Here is a 19,992-nt window from a genome sequence, read left to right on the forward strand (position 1 = left end):
GGCCACGCATCGAAGGTTATGGGCGGAAGGCTGGGGAGTGGGGTTGAGAGGGGTAAAAAAGGATCAGCCATGATTGAATGGCAGAGCAGACTCAATGAGCCAAATGGCCTAATTCTTCTCCTACGTCTTTTGGTCTTATGGCATCTGACATTGTACAGGTCCCTAACACACAGGCCCGTGTACAGGATCATAAGACATAGGAGCAGAATTGGGCCATTCAGCCCATCGAGTCTGCTCCACCATTCTATCATGGCTGATCCCAGAGCCCACTCAACTCCATACATCTGCCTTCTCACCAAATCCTGACTGAACAAAGAAACTATCAACTTCCACCTTAAGTAGACCCATGGACCTGGCCTCCAACACAGTCTATGGCAGAGCATTCCACTGATTCACAACTCTCTGGCTGAAAGAATTCTTCCTTACCTCTGTTCTTCAAGGCTCCCCCCCTCTAGTTTTGGATACCCCCACCGCAGGACACATCCTCTCCACACCCACACCATTTAGTCCTTTCAACATTCGGTAACTTTCAATGAGATCTTCCTGCACTTTCTAAATTCCAGTGAGTACAGGGCCAAAGCTGCCAAACACTCTTCATATGTTAAACGCATCATTCCCAGAATCCACCTCATGGACTCTCTCCAATGACATAGAAACATAGAAAGCACAATACAGGCCCTTCGGCCCACAAAGTTGTGCTGAACATGTCCTTACTTCAGAAATTACCTGGGGTTACCCATAGCCCTCTATTTTTCTAGCTCCATGTAGCTGTCCAGGAGTCTCTTAAAAGACCCTATTGTATCCGCCTCCACCAGCGTTGCCGGCAGCCCAGTCCACATGGTTACCACTCTCTGTGTAAAAAACTTACCCCTGACATCTCCTCTGTAGCCCCTTCCAAGCACCTTAAAACCATGCCCTCTCATGTTAGCCATTTCAGTCCTGGGAAAAAGCCTCTGACTATCCACATGATCAGGTCACCTCTCATCCTCTGTCACTCCAAGGAGAAAGGGCCGAGTTCACTCAACTTATTCTCATAAGGCATGCTCCCCAATCCAGGCAACATTCTTGTAAATCTCCTCTGCACCCTTTCTATGGTTTCCACATCCTTCCTGTAGTGAGGCGACCAGAACTGAGCACAGTACTCCAAGTGGGGTCTGACCAGGGTCCTATAGAGCTGCAACATTACCTCTCGGCTCCTAAACTCAATCCCATGATTGATGAAGGCCAATGCACCGTATGCTTTCTTAACCACAGAGTCAACCAGTGTAGCAGCTTTGAGTGTCCTATGGACTCGTACCCCATGATCCCTCCGATCCTCCACACTGCCAAGAGTCTTGCCATTAATACTATATTCTGCCATCACATTTGAACCACCTCACACCTATCTGTGTTGAACTCCATCTGCCACTTCTCAGCTCAGTTTTGCATCCTATCAATGCCCCGCTGGAAACCTCTGACAGCCCTCCACACTATCCACAACACCCCCAACCTTTGTGTCATCAGCAAATTTATTAACCCATCCTGCCACTTCCTCATCCAGGTCATTTATAAAAATCATGAAGAAAAGGGGTCCCAGAACAGATCCCTGTGGCACACCGCTGGTCACTGACCTCCATGCAGAATATGACCTGTCTACAACCACTCTTTGCCTTTTGTGGGCAAGCCAATTCTGAGATAAGGGGTCCAAAACTGTTGACAATACTTCAAGTGCTGCCTGACTAGTGTCTTATAAAGACAACCCTATCTCCTTGCTTTTATACTCTATTCCCTTTGAAGGAAATGCCAACATTGCATTTGCCTTCTTTACCACAAACCCAACCTGTAAATTAACCTTCTGGGAGTCTTGCACGAGGACTCGTAAGTCCCTCTGCACCTCTGGTGTTTGAACCTTCTCCCCATTCAGATAGTAGTCCACGCTACTGTTCCTTTTACCAAAATGCATTATTGTACATTTCCCAACACCGTATTCCATCTGCCACTTTTTTGCTCATTCTTTCAATTTGTCGAAATCCTGCTGCTTCCTCAGCACTGCCTACCCCTCCACCCATCTTCATATCATCCGCAAACTTTGCCACAAAGCCTTCAATACCATTATCAAAATCATTGACAAACAATGTGAAAAGTAGTGGTCCCAATACTGACCCCTGAGGAACACCCCAGGGTTCAACCAGAAATTGCCCCCTTTATTATCACTCACTGCCTCTTGTCTGTCAGCCATTCCTCTGTCCATGCCAGTATCTTCTGTAATGTCATAGGATTAAGCAGCCTCATGTGTGGCACCTTATCAAATGCCTTCTGAAACCCCAAGTAAATCCACTGCCTCTTCTTTGTCCACCCGACTTGTTACTTCTTCAAAGAACTTTAACAGATTTGTCAGGCAAGATTGCCCTTTCCAGAAACCATGCTAACTTTGACATATTTTATCATTAGTCTTCTAGTATCCTGAAACCTTATCTTTAATAATTATCTCCAACACTTTCCCAACCAGAGGTTGGGCTAATTGGCCTATAATTTCCTTGCTTTTGCCTTCCTCCCTTCTTAAAGAGTGGAGTGACATTTACAATCCTCCAGTCCTCCAGGACCAGGCCAGAATCAACTGATTCTTGATCAATGCATCCGTTCTCTCTTCAGCAACCTCTCTCAGGACTCTGGGATGCAGTCCAGCTGGCCCAGGTAACTTATCCACCTTAAGACCTTTGAGTTTGCCTTTTTTCCTTGTAATAGCAATACACTCAGTCCTGCTCCCTGGCACTCATGGACCACTGGCACACTGCTAGTGTCTTGCACAGTGAAGAGAGATGTAAAGTTCATCTGCCATTTCTTTGTCCCCCATTACTACCTCACCAGCATCATTTTCCGGTGGTCCAATACCAACTCTCACTTTCCTTTTACTCTTTATATACTGTAACTGAAAAACTTTTGGTATCCTGCTTTATGTTATTGGCGAGTCTGCCCTTATATTCCATCTTTTCCCTTCTGATGGCTTTTTAGTTGTTTTTTGTTGGATTTTAAAAGCTTCCCAATCATTCAATTTCCCACTCACTTTTGCTACCTTGTATGCCCTTTTCTTGGCTTTTGTTCTGTCCTTACCTTCCCTTGTCAGCCATGGATGCCTAACCCTGCCATTTGAGAATGACTTCTTCTGTGGGACATCTCTCTCCTGCACTGGGTCTGCACTCAACACCAATGCCCTGACTGATGATCAGAGTCCACAAGTGACACCACTTTTATGGAACCTGGTTTGACTTTTCAAACACCTCAAACTTCCCTGAATTAAATTTCTTCTGACGTTTCTCAACAGTGACAGTGGGAAAGTGTGTATGGAACCAGAGGAGATCGCGGAGGTACTTATTGAATACTTTGCTTCAGTATTCACTGTGGAAAAGGATTGTGATTGTAGGGTTGACTTACAGTGGATTGAAAAGCTTGAGAACATAGACGTTAAGAAGGAAGACGTGCTGGAGGTTTTGGAAAGCATCAAGTTGGATAAGTCACCGGGACCAGACAAGATGTACCTCAGGCGATTGCTGAGCCTCTGTTGATGATCTTTCCATCGTTAATGTGAATGGAAGAAGTTCTGGAGGATTGGAGGGTTGCAGATGTTGTTCACTTCTTCAAGAAAGGGAGTAGAGTTAGCCCAGGAAATTATAGACCAGTGGTAGGTAAGCTGATGGAGAAGATCCTGAGAGGCAGAATATGATTAGGAATAGTCAGCATGGCTTTGTGAAAGGCAGTTCATGCCTTACGAGCCTGACTGAATTTTTTGAGGATGTGACTAAAAACACTTTGATAAAGGTAGAGCAGCAGATGTAATGTATATGGATTTCAGCAAGGCATTTGTTAGGGTACTTCATACAAGGCTTATTGAGAAAGTAAGGGGGCATGGGATCCAAGGGGACTTTGCTTTGTGGATCCAGAACTGGCTTGCTCACAGAAGACAGAGAGTGGTTGTAGGCGGTCATATTCTGCATGGAGGTCGGTGACCAGTGGAGTGCTTCAGGGATCTGTTCTGGGACCCCTTCTCTCGTGATTTTTATAAATGACCTGGATGAGGAAGTGGAGGGATGGGTTAGAAAATTTGCTGATGACACAAAGGTTGGGGGTGTTGTGGATAGTGTGGAGGGCTGTCAGAGGTTACAGAACGACATCAATAGGATACAAAACTGGGTTGAGACGTGCCAGATGGAGTTCAACCCAAATAAGTGTGAGGTGGTTCATTTTGGTAGGTCAAATATGGCAGAATTATAGCATTAATGGTAAGACTCTTGGCAGTGTGGAAGATCAATGATATCTTGGGGTCCAAGTCCATAGGACATTCAAAGCTGCTGCACAGGTTGACTCTGTGGTTAAGAAGGCATATGGTGTATTGGCCTTCATCAATCGTGGGATTAAGTTTAGAAGCCAAGATGTAAGGTTGCAGCTATATAGGACCCTGGTCAGACCCCACTTGGAGTACTGTGCTCAGTTCTGGTCACCTCACTACAGGAAGGATGTGTAATCTATATGTGGATGTGCAGAGATTTACAAGAATATTGCCTGGATTGGGGAGCATGCCTTATGAGAATAGGTTGAGTGAACTCGATCTTTTCTCCGACGGAGGATAAGAAGTGACCTGATAGAGGTGTATAAGATCATGAAAAGCATTGATCGTGTGGATAGTCAGAGGCTTTTCCCCAGGGCTGAAGTGCCTGCACAAGAGGACACAATTTTAAGGTGCTTGGAAGTCGGTACAGAGGGGATGTCAGGGGTAAGTTTTTTACGCAAAGGGTGGTGAGTACGTGGAATGGGCTGTCAGTGACTGTGGTGGAGGCAGATATGATAGGGTCTTTTAAGAGACTCCTGAATAGACACATGGAGCTTAGAAAAAATAGAGGGCTATGGGTAACCCTTAGTAATTTCTGAAGTAAGTACACAGCATTGTGGGCTGAAGGGCCTGTATTGTGCTGTAGGTTTTCTATGTTTCTATTCTATGTAACCCAATGGGTCCAAGCTGTACTGTGATTAAGAGACTCCCATTTGCCTGTGTTAGCATGTGGCCTAGTGGATAAGGCTTCGGACTAGTAACCTGAAGGTCACTTGTTCGAGCCTCAGCTGAGGCAGCATGTTTGTGTCCTTGAGCAAGGCACTTAACCACACATTGCTCTGCGACCAAGCTGCTTGGGACAACATTGGTGGCGTGGAGAGGGGAAGGCCTGCCGGTCCCCCATACAACCCTGCCCAGGCCTGCACCCTGGAAAAACCTTCCAAGGCACAAATCCATGGTCTCATGAGACTAACGGATGCCTGTAAGGTATCCCAAAGATAGGGAAGTGAAATTGGGATAATCCTGGAAAGTATAGACTGGAGAATCTCACTTCAATGGTGAGGAAAATACTGGAGAGGATTTTTAGGGTTAGGGTTTATGAACAACTGGAAAACTAATTAGGGTTTCCATAACCATAACCAGTATGGTTATGCAGGGTTAGTTAAGTTTGAGATGATGTGGATAATTGTGCTGATTGTTTTGATTGGTGAGTTGATGTGATGGGCTGAATGGCCTTATTCTGCACCTATGCCTTACGATTATAGAGTCATGGAACACCACAGCACAGAAACAGGCCTTCAGCATGTCTAGTCTGTGCCGACCCATTAATCAGCCGAGTACCATTCACCTGCAATCAGACCATAGCCCTCCATACCCTGATCCACATCCACGTACCTATCCAAACATTGAAATTGACCCACATCCACCACTTGTGCTGGCAGCTCATTCCACCCTCTCACCACCCTCTGAGTGAAGAAGTTTCCCCTCAAACATTTCACCTTTCACCCTTAACCCATGACATCCAGTTGTAGTCTGACCCAACCTCAGTGGGAAAAACTTGCTTGCATTACTCTATCTATACCCCATCACCTCTGTTACGTTTCCTCTTAATCTCTTATATTCTAGAGAATGAAGTCCTAACCTAGTCTATCTTTTCTTATGGCTCGAGTCATCAAGTCCTGGCAACATCTTTGTAAATTTTCTCTATACTTCTTCAATTCTCTTTGTATCTTTCCTGTGGTAGGTGACCAAAACTGCACACAGTACTCCAGATTATGCTTCAGCAACGTCTCCATATAACATCTCATCTCCTGTGCTCAGCACTCTGATTTATGAAGGCTATTTTGCCAAACGTTCTTTTTACGACCCTGTTTATACGTGACACTCCTTTCAAGGAACCACTGATGTGTATTCCCTCTGTTTTACACACTCCTCAGTGCCCTACAACTCACTGTGTAAGACCTGCCCTGGCTGCTCCTCCCAAAGTGCAACATCTCACACTTGTCTGCATCGAAGTCCGCCCGTCATTTTCCAGCTGGTCCAGATCCCTCTGCGAGCTTTGATAGTTTCCTCACTCTCCACTACACCCCCAATCGTGGTGTCATCTGAAAATTTGCTGATCCAGTTTACCACATTGTCATCCAGATCATTGATATAGCTGACAAACAACAAGGGACAGAGCAAAGATCCCTGTGGTATTCACAGGCCTCCGGCCACAGATGCAGCTGTCTACCAGCACTCTCTGGCTCCTCACACAAAGCCAATGTCTCATCCAATTTACTACCTCATCCTGAATAGCAGACAACTGAACTCTCTTGTAGAAGCCCTTAGGATTTTCCTTCACCTCGTCTCCTGATTTCCTTCTCAAGTATTCTCTTGCTTTTATTTTACTCCTCCTTCATGGTGGTGAAGGTAGAGCTGTGGATGTTGTCTACGTGGATTTTAGTAAGGTGTTTGATAAGGTCCTTTATGGGGATCCATGGTGGATTGGCTGTTCGGGTTCAGAACTGGCTCTGCAAGAGAAAACAAAGGGTGGTGGTCACTGGGGGTCTGTGCCAAGTGATACGAGGGGTAGATGCAAGCAGGCTCACCCCACTGAGGTGGGATCAGACTCCAAATGGAGCTGATGGGTGAAAGGTGAAATGTTTAAGGGGAATATGAGGGAAACCTTCTTCACTCCGAGGGCCTTGAGAGTATGGAACAGTGCAAGTACTGAATGTGATTTCGATTTCAATGTTTAAGAAAAGCTTGGATAGGCGTATGGATGGGAGGGGTAAAGATGCTCTGGTCTGGGACTAGGCAGTTTAACTGGTTTGACGTGGACTAGGTGGGCTGAAGGGCCTGATTTTGTGCTGTAGTTTTCTATAACTCCAGGACTCGGTGAAGATTGGTGGCATAGAGGACTGGCAAAAAAATACAATGCAATATATGCAATGCAACAGTTGCAGGTATGGGCAGAGAACTGGCAGATGGCATTTAACCCTGTTAAACGTGAGGAGTTGTGCCTCGGTAGGTGAAATGTAAAGAGGCAAGACCCGTAATGGTGTTGATGAGGAGAGGGACTTTGGGGTCCAAGTTCCGGGAAACTGGCTACATGGATTGACAGGGTGGTTAAGAAGTCATGTGACATGCTTGCCTTTATTACTTGAAACATTGAGTTAAGAAGTCAGGAGGTTATGTTGCAGCTTTATAAAGTTCTACTTAGGCCACATCTGGAGTATTGCGTACAGTTTTAGGAAGGATGCCAAGGCTTTGGAGAGGGTGCAGAAGAGTTTCACCAGGATCTACCTGCTTTACAGAGTATGAGAAGAGGTTGGACAAACTTTTTTTCTGTTTTCTCTGGAGTGGCGGAGGTTGATAAGATTATGAGAGACATAGACAGACAGTCTCTTTTCCCCGGAGATGATACCACAGGGCATGTATTTAAGGTGAGAGGGGTTATGTTCCAAGGAGATGTGAGGAGCAAGTTTTTTTTTGGAGAAAAACAAGTCTCTTTATTTGGGAGAAAGGTTTTCCAGACCTCAAAACAGCTTAGAGGCTGAGATTTTAATGAAATCTCAAAACACCTTTCATGCAATTTTGCAAACTATGTTGTTACCAAGACAACAAAGCATAATGTTCATGATGGTGCAAGAGCCTAAAATATATTGAACCCAATGAGGAGCAGTGGAGAAAATTATACTTCATATTCCCCTCCAGCCGGTGAGGTTAGAGCTGATTGGATTTGCCTGCAGTTGTGTCAAAGAGATGTGACACAAGATAATCTCCATATGATCCATCAAGCAAACAGACAGTATTGTTCTTTGCAAACCAACAGTCAACACGGTGCTGCCCATTCTCACCACTGGAGCCAGTCGGCCTTTGATGCTCAGCAAGACTCCGGGTCCTGTGGTTGCCTCACTTTCTCCTTTCTAAAAAAAATTTTTAATTGAATTTTCAAATAGTTACAGAAGGAAAAAACAAATTATCAACCCTTCCCCCCTTCCCCCTAACATATCCCTGTAGAAAGAGAAAAAAAAGAGAGAAGAAAAAGAAAGAAAGAAAGAGAGAGTGCCTGGAGATCGGAAGATCCCCACACGCTCCACGGAGTTCGTAATACCTTTAGTATATATATTTATTTCTTTCCCCAAATAACCAATAATTTTATCTTCGGAGCACCTATATATTTAATCCTACTTTTGTAAATAAGGGCGCCAAATTTTCAGAAATATTTCATATTTATCTCTTAAATTATAAGTAATTTTTTCAAGTGGAATACAGCTGCAAATGTCATTCTTCCAGAGGAGCAAGTTTATTGTATATCCGGTCTGGTGGGTGCCTGGGCTGTGCCAGTGATTGCGGTGTTTCTGAGGCTCTTAGATAGACAAATGGGAATGGAGGCCAGAAAATATAGGAGCAGTATCAGGACATTTGGATAATCGAATCTACTCCGCCATCTCATTATGGCCGATCTGTCTCCTTCTCAACCCTTCTCCAGTAACCTTTCACACTCTGACTAATCAAGAACCTATTAACCTCCACCTTAAGGAGATGAGGAGGAATTGCTTTCGCCAGAGGGTGGTGAATCTGTGGATAAAGAAATTCCACCTCATCCTCTTTCTAATTGGATGTCCCTCTATATTGAGACTGTGCCGTCTGATCCTACACCATCCCCCCCACTATAAGAAACATCCTCTCTACATCCATTTTATTGAGGCCTTTAAACATTCGATGGGTTTCAATGCGATTCTCCATCAGGCTTCTAAACACTAGTGAGCAGACGCCCAGAGCCATGAAATGTTCCTCATACAATAAGGTTTTCATTCCTGGATTCACTCGCGTGAACATCCACTGAACTTTCTCCAATGTCAGAACATTGTGGAGTGTGGAGTGTGCAGCGTGGCAGGGGAAGGCTGAGGGGGAGAGAGTGGGGGGAAGGTTGGGGCTAAAGGGAGGAGCAACTGAAGGGCAGGAAGGCAAGTGTGTAGAGAGGGTGTGAGGAGAAAGGAGTGTGGGGAGGGGAGGGTGAATGGTGGAAAGGAGGATATGAGAGGGGAGGGTATGAGGGAGGAGGGTGAGGGTGAATGGTGGAGAGGAGGATATGAGAGGGGAGGGTATGAGGGAGGAGGGTGAGGGTGAATGGTGGAGGGGAGGGTATGAGGGAGGAGGGTGAGGGTGAATGGGAGGTTAGGGAGGAGTGAAGGTGGGTGAGGGTGGGAGGGGTGGGCAGTGGGGAAGGGAGGAGGGGGAAGTGGAGCATTCTATTTTCTGATCCCCTCACCTATCTCTCTGTGACCCCCCCCCCCCCACCAGGAGCCGAGTAATAAAAGGGTAAAGCCAGTGTCAAGATTGAAACGATTCAGTCAGTCCTTCCAGGTAAAGAGGGAAAGTGGGAGGGAGGGAGAGTGGGGTGGTGGGAGGGTGTAGGGGAGGGAGAGAGGGGAAGGTGGGAGGATGTAGGGGATGGAGGAGGGGAGGTGGGAGGGTGTAGGGAAGGGAGGGTGGTGAGGGGAGGGTGTAGGGGAAGGAGGGAAGGTGTAGAGGAGGTCGAAGGGTGTGAGGGTGCAGGAGGAGGTGGTAAGGTGTAGGGGAGGGAAGAGTATGGGGAGGGGAGGTGGGAGGGTGGGGGTGTAGGTGGGACTGTGTGGGGAAGGAGGAAGGATGGGGAGGAGGTGTAGGGGAAGGAGGGAGGGGTAGGGTGGGGAGTGTGTATGGAAAGGAGGAAGGTTGGGGAGGAGGGAGGGGGAGGGTGTAGGGGAGGGTTGTGGTGTGGAGGGGGAGGGTGTAGGGGAAGGAGGGGAGGGAGAGAGGGATATGAGGTGGATGAGAAGGATTGAGTCACAAGTTGGTCGAGAGCTTCCAGACTCCCGCACTGTCAGGGGAGTGGGGGAGGTCAGGGGTAAGACCAGCTACCTCTGACCCTTTGACCCTCCCATTCCTGCAGCGCCTGAGTTTTCGCACGGACCCACGGTCCCCGCTGTCCCTCTCGTCTCGGCACGGGTCCAGGGGCTTGCCTGTCTCCAATGCATCCCGGGACAACAGGCTGTGGAGTGAGACCTTCGACTGTGGCGGTGACGGGCTCACTGCCAGCGAGGTCAAACGGCAGGAGGTGAGAGGTCGGAGGTCTTGACAGAAAGCAGGGGAGATCAGAGAACTGTGGGAGCAGTTCAGTTTCTTGGCTCTGGGGGTCAGAAGTCAGAGAGCAGAGGGGTCACAGGACAGGAGGCGGGGAGTCAGAGGATAGGCAGGTCAGAGGGATCAGAAAGGAAGGAGTCAGGGGTCAATAAAGCAAGAAGATTGGGTTAAAGGCAGGCAGAGGGGAGGCAGGGTGAAATGAAGGGTTGGGAGGCTGAGTTCACGGGATCGGAACGCAAGGAGTCAGATGTCATAGATTGTGGGTGTTAGAGGATCGGGGAGCCCAGGTCCTGACCTATGGCAGGGGAGGGCAGAAAGCCTTCAGAGGATAGGGAGGGTTTGGGGGCAGAGGGTGTGGGGGAAACAAAGGTGATGTGGTTTCAGTCACTTTGTAACGATGTCCCTGTCCCCGGACAGGCAATCTTTGAACTGATGCAGGGGGAGCAATCACTCATCGCTGACCTCAACACCACCAAGAAGGTGAGGTGTCCCTCCACCCTGCCGATTGCTCAGCGCCTCCAGTCCCTCCGCACCTCTGCCCATAAGAACATATGACATCAGCAGAATTAGGCCATTCGGTCCATTACATCATGGCTGATTTATTATCCTTCTCAACCCCATTCTCCTGCCTTCTCCCCTGTAACCAATCAAGAATCTATCAACCTCCATTTTAAATAAACCCAATGACTTAGCATCCACAGCCATCTGTGTCAATCTGCCACCCTCTGGCTAAAGGAATTCCTCCTCATCTCTGTTCTGAATGGACGTCCCTCTATTCTGAGGCTGTGCCCTCTGGTCCTAGATGCCATTCCCTCTATTCTATTCTATAGATTCTATTCCTTCTGTCCGACCTTGGGACTGAGCTGTGCCCACCCCTCAATACAACTTCACCCTCTGGGAGACATTTCGGAACTATTCTAGGACCCCTGACCCTACTCTCGTATTGCGTCCCAAATGTAGCTGTCCTCCACTTGAGGGAGTACTTAGCAGATCCACCCTCGACCACTCCCCTACCCTACCCTGCTCCCTCTGAATCCCTGAGCCGGCATCTGCGTGAAGTTTAAGAACAGCAGAGAGCAGATGATTCCAAACATCTCTAAGGTAGTTCAGAATGTCAGGGTCTGCCTCTCCATGGCTGCTGTCCAATCTGCTGGGTGTCTCCATGACTTCAGTCCAGTGGGTGCTCCCTCCACCACACACTTGCCTGGCCGAGTTTGTAAGGCCATTCTCTGTGACAGCATGGCTTAGAGGGTCACACTGAAGTTGGCGGTGTAGTGGACAGTTGTCATGAGTTAAAAGAGAATCTTGAGCTGAGGGATGGCAGATGGAACTTAAGTGCAATTTGATTCACAAACATGGGTGGGCTGTGCATGGTGTCAGGCAGAACCCTGGGGTCAGGCGCACAGGTCCCTGAAAGTGGTGATACAGGGAGGGTGGGTGTAACAGGTATCCATCAGGACACTGAGGTGAGGAGCTGAGACCTGTACCTATTAGCGAGGTTCTGATGGCCCAGCGAAAGGAAGGGTGGGATTAAGCTGGAGAGCGTGAAGAAATAATTTACCAGGATGAGAGGGCCTGAGTTACAGCTCTTCAGCCCACGATGTTTAACCTACTCTGACAAATTCCTCCAATCAAATTAAAATTTTGCTGTCTTGTGTTAATCAATTCCACCCTGGGTGTTCAGGCTGGCTTCTGTTTTCCCTGGAGTGACAGATGCTGAGGAATGTCCTCACAGGGGTATATAAAAGCACGAGGGATGTAGATATGGTCAGGTACAGGAGACTAAACTAGAAGACACAGATTGGGGTAAAATTGAAAAGAGACATGAGGGGCAACTTCTTCACCCAGAAGGTGGTCCATCTTTGGTATGAGCTGCCAGAGGAAATGTTACATTGACATTTAAAAAACACTCAGACAGGTACAGAGATCGTGGAGTTTGGGCAAAAGGAACTAGCTCGACTGATCAGTTTGGTCATCATGGATGGGTTTAGACCAAAGATATGGGAGCAGAATTAGGCCATTCAGCCCATCGAGTCTGTGCCTCCATTCCATCATGGCTGAACCCAGATGCCACTCAACTGCAAATACCTGCCTTCTTGCCATATCCTTTGACGTCCTGACTGATCAGGAAACAATCAACCTATAGCCACGGTCTTGGCCTCCACCACAGTCTGTGGTAAAGCATTCCACAGATTTACTACATTCTGGCTAAAAAAAAATCCTCATTACCCCTGTTCTAAATTGTCACCCCTCAATTTTGAGGCTGTGCCCTCTAGTTCTGGACACCCCAGGAAACATCCTCTCCACATCCACCCTGTCTAGTTCCTTCAGCATTTGGAGGGTTTCAATGAGATCCCCACGCATTCTTCTAAATGTCGATGGGTACAGACCCAAAGCTGCTGAAGGATGGTTCCCTTCAATGCCTGACCAATGTCTTAGAAAGGCTCAGCATTATCTCCTTGCTTTTATATTCTATTCCCTTTGAAATAAATGCCAACATTGCATTTGCCTTCTTTACAATAGACTGAACCAGTAGTTTAACCTTCTGGGAGTCTTGCACGAGACCTCCTAAGTCCCTCTTCACCTCTGATGTTTGAACCTTCTCCCCTTTTAGATTATGGTTCACACCATTGTTCCTTTTACCAAGATGTATCATCGTACATTTCCCAATGCTGTACGGTATTCTAACTGCTTCCTTTTTGCTCATTCTTTCAATTTGTCTAAGTTTTGCTGCAATCAATGTGCTTCCTCAACGCTACCAACCTCTCCACCCACTTTCGTATCATCTGCAAACTTTGCCACAAAGACTTCGGCCGAAGGAACTGTTTCTGTGCTACAGGACTATAATCTGCTCACTGCCACAAGGCTGGAGTTCAAGATTAAAGATGAGTTTTACTTGACAAGTACGTTGAAGCATACAGTGAAACGTATTACAGTATTTGTGTCAACGGCCACGCTTTACAGCCCAGCCATAGCTCACTAACCCGAACCTGTACGTCTTTGGGATGTGGGAAGAAACACCAGAGGAAACGCACACAGTCACGTGGAGAATGTACAAATTCCTTACAGATAGCACTGGGAATTGAACCCCGGACACTGGTGTTGTAAATTTGTTACGCTAACTGCTACGTTGCCGTACCCCAGTAGGATCTGTCCATACGCCCGTTGGCTGCCCCCTCCCTCGGCATTGGGACCTGCATGGGTGCAGGGAGCACGTGGACGTGTACAGCAGGGGATCAACAGCACTCAGCCCTGTCACTCTCCTCCCTGCAGGCTTACTATGAGCCGATGCTCAAATTGAACATCATGTCCGAAGAGGAGCTGGCCCAGATCTTCGGTAGCCTCTACTCACTTATCCCCTTACATGAAGGTAGGCGTAGAGCACTGCGCGCACACAGCGTCTCTACAGAGTCCCACAGTAGGGGATGGGGACGCGCACAAACACACAGAGGTTGAATGCGAGGTCTCACAGGAGGGGAAACACACACACAGGGTGTGCGGGGTCTCACAGTAGGGGAAACACACACACAGGGTGTGCGGGGTCTCACAGTAGGGGAAACACACACACAGGGTGTGCGGGGTCTCACAGTAGGGGAAACACACACACTGGGTGTACGGGGTCTCACAGTAGGGGAAACACACACACTGGGTGTACGGGGTCTCACAGTAGGGGAAATACACACACTGGGTGTACGGGGTCTCACAGTAGGGGAAACACACACACAGGGTGTACGGGGTCTCACAGTAGGGGAAACACACACACACAGGGTGTGCGGGGTCTCACAGTAGGGGAAACACACACACAGGGTGTGCGGGGTCTCACAGTAGGGGAAACACACACACAGGGTGTGCGGGGTCTCACAGTAGGGGAAACACACACACAGGGTGTGCGGGGTCTCACAGTAGGGGAAACACACACACTGGGTGTACGGGGTCTCACAGTAGGGGAAACACACACACTGGGTGTACGGGTCTCACAGTAGGGGAAACACACACACTGGGTGTGCGGGGTCTCACAGTAGGGGAAACACACACACAGGGTGTGCGGGGTCTCACAGTAGGGGAAACACACACACACAGGGTGTACGGGGTCTCACAGTAGGGGAAACACACACACAGGGTGTGCGGGGTCTCACAGTAGGGGAAACACACACACAGGGTGTACGGGGTCTCACAGTAGGGGAAACACACACACTGGGTGTACGAGGACTCACAGTAGGGGAAACACACACACAGGGTGTATGGGGTCTCACAGTAGGGGAAACACACACACAGGGTGTGCGGGGTCTCACAGTAGGGGAAACACACACACAGGGTGTACGGGGTCTCACAGTAGGGGAAACACACACACACGGTGTACGGGGTCTCACAGTAGGGGAAACACACACACAGGGTGTGCGGGGTCTCACAGTAGGGGAAACACACACACAGGGTGTGCGGGGTCTCACAGTAGGGGAAACATACACACTGGGTGTACGGGGTCCCCAGTGGGGAAACTCACACACTGGGTGTACGGGGTCTCACAGTAGGGGAAACACACACACAGGGTGTACGGGGTCTCACAGTAGGGGAAACACACACACAGGGTGTACGGGGTCTCACAGTAGGGGAAACACACACACAGAGTGTACGGGGTCTCACAGTAGGGGAAACATACACACTGGGTGTACGGGGTCCCCAGTGGGGAAACACACACACAGGGTGTACGGGGACTCAGAGTAGGGGAAACACACACACTGGGTGTACGGGGTCTCACAATAGGGGAAACACACACACAGGGTGTACGGGGTCCCCAGTGGGGAAACACACACACTGGGTGTACGGGGTCTCACTGTAGGGGAAACACACACACAGGGTGTACGGGGTCTCACAGTAGGGGAAACACACACACAGGGTGTACGAGGTCTCACAGTAGGGGAAACTCACACACTGGGTGTACGGGTTCTCACAGTAGGGGAAACACACACACTGGGTGTGCGGGGTCTCACAGTAGGGGAAATACACACACTGGGTGTACGAGGTCTCACAGTAGGGGAAACACACACTCTGGGTGTACGGGGTCTCACAGTAGGGGAACACACACACTAGGTGTACGGGGTCTCACATTAGGGGAAACACACACACAGGGCGTACGGGGTCTCACTGTAGGGGAAACACACACACAGGGTGTACGGGGTCTCACTGTAGGGGAAACACACACACAGGGTGTACAGGGTCTCACAGTAGGGGAAACACACACACAGGGTGTACGGGGTCTCACATTAGGGGAAACACACACACAGGGCGTACGGGGTCTCACTGTAGGGGAAACACACACACAGGGCGTACGGGGTCTCACTGTAGGGGAAACACACACACACAGGGCGTACGGGGTCTCACTGTAGGGGAAACACACACACTGGGTGTACGGGGTCTCACATTAGGGGAAACACACACACAGGGTGTACGGGGTCTCACAGTAGGGGAAACACACACACAGGGTGTACGGGGTCTCACAATAGGGGAAACACACACACAGGATGTACGGGGTTTCACAGTAGGGGAAACACACACACAGGGTGTACGGGGTCTCACATTAGGGGAAACACACACACAGGGTGTACGGGGTCTCACTGTAGGGGAAGCACACACACAGGGTGTACGGGGTCTCACTGTAGGGGAAACACACACACACGGTGTACGGGGTCTCACTGTAGGTGAAACACACAGACAGGGTGTACGGGGTCTCACTGTAGGGGAAACACACAGACAGGGTGTACGGGGTCTCACTGTAGGGGAAACACACACACTGGGTGTACGGGGACTCACAGTAGGGGAAACACACACACAGGGGGTTCGGGGTCTCACAGTAGGGGAAACACACACACAGGGTGTACGGGGTCTCACTGTAGGGGAAACACACACACAGGGTGTTCGGGGTCTCACAGTAGGGGAAATACACACAGGGTGTACGGGGTCTCACAGTAGAGGAAACACACACACTGGGTGTACGAGGACTCACAGTAGGGGAAACACACACACAGGGTGTACGGGGTCTCACAGTAGGGGAAACACACACACAGGGTGTGCGGGGTCTCACAGTAGGGAAAACACACACACAGGGTGTACGGGGTCTCACAGTAGGGGAAACACACACACAGGGTGTACGGGGTCCCCAGTGGGGAAACACACACACTGGGTGTACGGGGTCTCACTGTAGGGGAAACACACACCCTGGGTGTACAGGGTCTCAGAGTAGGGGAAACACACACCCTGGGTGTACGGGGTCTCAGAGTAGGGGAAACACACACACAGGGTGTACGAGGTCTCAGAGTAGGGGAAACTCACACACAGGGTGTACGGGGTCTCACAGTAGGGGAAACACACACACTGGGGGTATGGGGTCCCCAGTGGGGAAACGCACACACAGGGTGTACGGGGTCTCACAGTAGGGAAAACACACACACAGGGTGTACGGGGTCTCACATTAGGGGAAACACACACACAGGGTGTTCGGGGTGTCACTGTAGGTGAAACACACACACAGGGTGTTCGGGGTCTCACAGTAGGGGAAACACACACACAGGGTGTACGGGGTCTCACAATAGGGGAAACACACACAGGAAGTACGGGGTCTCACAGTAGGGGAAACACACACACTGGGTGTGCGGGGTCTCACAGTAGGGGAAATACACACACTGGGTGTACGAGGTCTCACAGTAGGGGAAACACACACTCTGGGTGTACGGGGTCTCACAGTAGGGGAACACACACACTAGGTGTACGGGGTCTCACATTAGGGGAAACACACACACAGGGCGTACGGGGTCTCACTGTAGGGGAAACACACACACAGGGTGTACGGGGTCTCACTGTAGGGGAAACACACACACAGGGTGTACGGGGTCTCACAATAGGGGAAACACACACAGGAAGTACGGGGTCTCACAGTAGGGGAAACACACACACTGGGTGTGCGGGGTCTCACAGTAGGGGAAATACACACACTGGGTGTACGAGGTCTCACAGTAGGGGAAACACACACTCTGGGTGTACGGGGTCTCACAGTAGGGGAACACACACACTAGGTGTACGGGGTCTCACATTAGGGGAAACACACACACAGGGCGTACGGGGTCTCACTGTAGGGGAAACACACACACAGGGTGTACGGGGTCTCACTGTAGGGGAAACACACACACAGGGTGTACGGGGTCTCACAGTAGGGGAAACACACACACAGGGTGTACGGGGTCTCACATTAGGGGAAACACACACACAGGGCGTACGGGGTCTCACTGTAGGGGAAACACACATACAGGGCGTACGGGGTCTCACAGTAGGGGAAACACACACACACGGTGTACGGGGTCTCACAGTAGGGGAAACACACACACAGGGTGTACGTGGTCCCCAGTGGGGAAACACACACACTGGGTGTACGGGGTCTCACTGTAGGGGAAACACACACCCTGGGTGTACGGGGTCTCAGAGTAGGGGAAACACACACACAGGGTGTACGAGGTCTCAGAGTAGGGGAAACTCACACACAGGGTGTACGGGGTCTCACAGTAGGGGAAACACACACACTGGGGGTACGGGGTCTCACTGTAGGGGAAACTCACACACAGGGTGTACGGGGTCTCACAGTAGGGGAAACACACACACTGGGTGTACGGGGTCCCCAGTGGGGAAACGCACACACAGGGTGTACGGGGTCTCACAGTAGGGAAAACACACACACAGGGTGTACGGGGTCTCACATTAGGGGAAACACACACACAGGGTGTTCGGGGTGTCACTGTAGGTGAAACACACACACAGGGTGTTCGGGGTCTCACAGTAGGGGAAACACACACACAGGGTGTACGGGGTCTCACAATAGGGGAAACACACACAGGAAGTACGGGGTCTCACAGTAGGGGAAACACACACACTGGGTGTGCGGGGTCTCACAGTAGGGGAAATACACACACTGGGTGTACGAGGTCTCACAGTAGGGGAAACACACACTCTGGGTGTACGGGGTCTCACAGTAGGGGAACACACACACTAGGTGTACGGGGTCTCACATTAGGGGAAACACACACACAGGGCGTACGGGGTCTCACTGTAGGGGAAACACACACACAGGGTGTACGGGGTCTCACTGTAGGGGAAACACACACACAGGGTGTACGGGGTCTCACAGTAGGAGAAACACACACACAGGGTGTACGGGGTCTCACATTAGGGGAAACACACACACAGGGCGTACGGGGTCTCACTGTAGGGGAAACACACATACAGGGCGTACGGGGTCTCACTGTAGGGGAAACACACACACACAGGGCGTACGGGGTCTCACTGTAGGGGAAACACACACACTGGGTGTACGGGGTCTCACATTAGGGGAAACACACACACAGGGTGTACGGGGTCTCACAGTAGGGGAAACACACACACAGGGTGTACGGGGTCTCACAATAGGGGAAACACACACACAGGATGTACGGGGTCTCACAGTAGGGGAAACACACACACAGGGTGTACGGTGTCTCACATTAGGGGAAACACACACACAGGGTGTACGGGGTCTCACTGTAGGGGAAGCACACACACAGGGTGTACGGGGTCTCACTGTAGGGGAAACACACACACACGGTGTACGGGGTCTCACTGTAGGTGAAACACACACACTGGGTGTACGGGGTCTCACTGTAGGGGAAACACACAGACAGGGTGTACGGGTTCTCACTGTAGGGGAAACACACACACAGGGTGTACGGGGTCTCACTGTAGGGGAAACACACACACTGGGTGTACGGGGACTCACAGTAGGGGAAACACACACACAGGGGGTTCGGGGTCTCACAGTAGGGGAAATACACACACAGGGTGTACGGGGTCTCACTGTAGGGGAAACACACACACAGGGTGTTCGGGGTCTCACAGTAGGGGAAATACACACAGGGTGTACGGGGTCTCACAGTAGAGGAAACACACACACTGGGTGTACGAGGACTCACAGTAGGGGAAACACACACACAGGGTGTACGGGGTCTCACAGTAGGGGAAACACACACACAGGGTGTGCGGGGTCTCACAGTAGGGGAAACACACACACAGGGTGTACGGGGTCTCACAGTAGCGGAAACACACACACAGGGTGTACGGGGTCCCCAGTGGGGAAACACACACACTGGGTGTACGGGGTCTCACTGTAGGGGAAACACACACCCTGGGTGTACGGGGTCTCAGAGTAGGGGAAACACACACACAGGGTGTACGAGGTCTCAGAGTAGGGGAAACTCACACACAGGGTGTACGGGGTCTCACAGTAGGGGAAACACACACACTGGGGGTACGGGGTCTCACTGTAGGGGAAACTCACACACAGGGTGTACGGGGTCTCACAGTAGGGGAAACACACACACTGGGTGTACGGGGTCCCCAGTGGGGAAACGCACACACAGGGTGTACGGGGTCTCACAGTAGGGAAAACACACACACAGGGTGTACGGGGTCTCACATTAGGGGAAACACACACACAAGGTGTTCGGGGTGTCACTGTAGGTGAAACACACACACAGGGTGTTCGGGGTCTCACAGTAGGG

General features: G+C 50.1%; 1 protein-coding gene across 4 annotated transcripts in view; it reads left to right on the top strand.

Moving 5' to 3' along the window:
* The window catches only part of LOC132385509 (rho guanine nucleotide exchange factor 3-like), a 117,056-nt gene that overhangs the window by 82,743 nt on the left and 14,321 nt on the right, over positions 1 to 19,992 (top strand). For 2 of the 4 annotated variants that reach the window (XM_059957633.1, XM_059957636.1), the window contains 4 exons: positions 9,596 to 9,658; positions 10,227 to 10,391; positions 10,835 to 10,897; positions 13,691 to 13,787. In XM_059957633.1, the coding sequence (XP_059813616.1) occupies positions 9,596 to 9,658; positions 10,227 to 10,391; positions 10,835 to 10,897; positions 13,691 to 13,787 (388 nt within the window). Of the gene's footprint in view, positions 1 to 2,576; positions 2,674 to 9,595; positions 9,659 to 10,226; positions 10,392 to 10,834; positions 10,898 to 13,690; positions 13,788 to 19,992 lie in introns of those variants that run through there. The other 2 variants (XM_059957635.1, XM_059957634.1) reach the window with 2 other exon arrangements.

This window comes from Hypanus sabinus (assembly GCF_030144855.1).
Source record: "Hypanus sabinus isolate sHypSab1 chromosome 24 unlocalized genomic scaffold, sHypSab1.hap1 SUPER_24_unloc_4, whole genome shotgun sequence".
Lineage (NCBI taxonomy): Eukaryota > Metazoa > Chordata > Chondrichthyes > Myliobatiformes > Dasyatidae > Hypanus > Hypanus sabinus.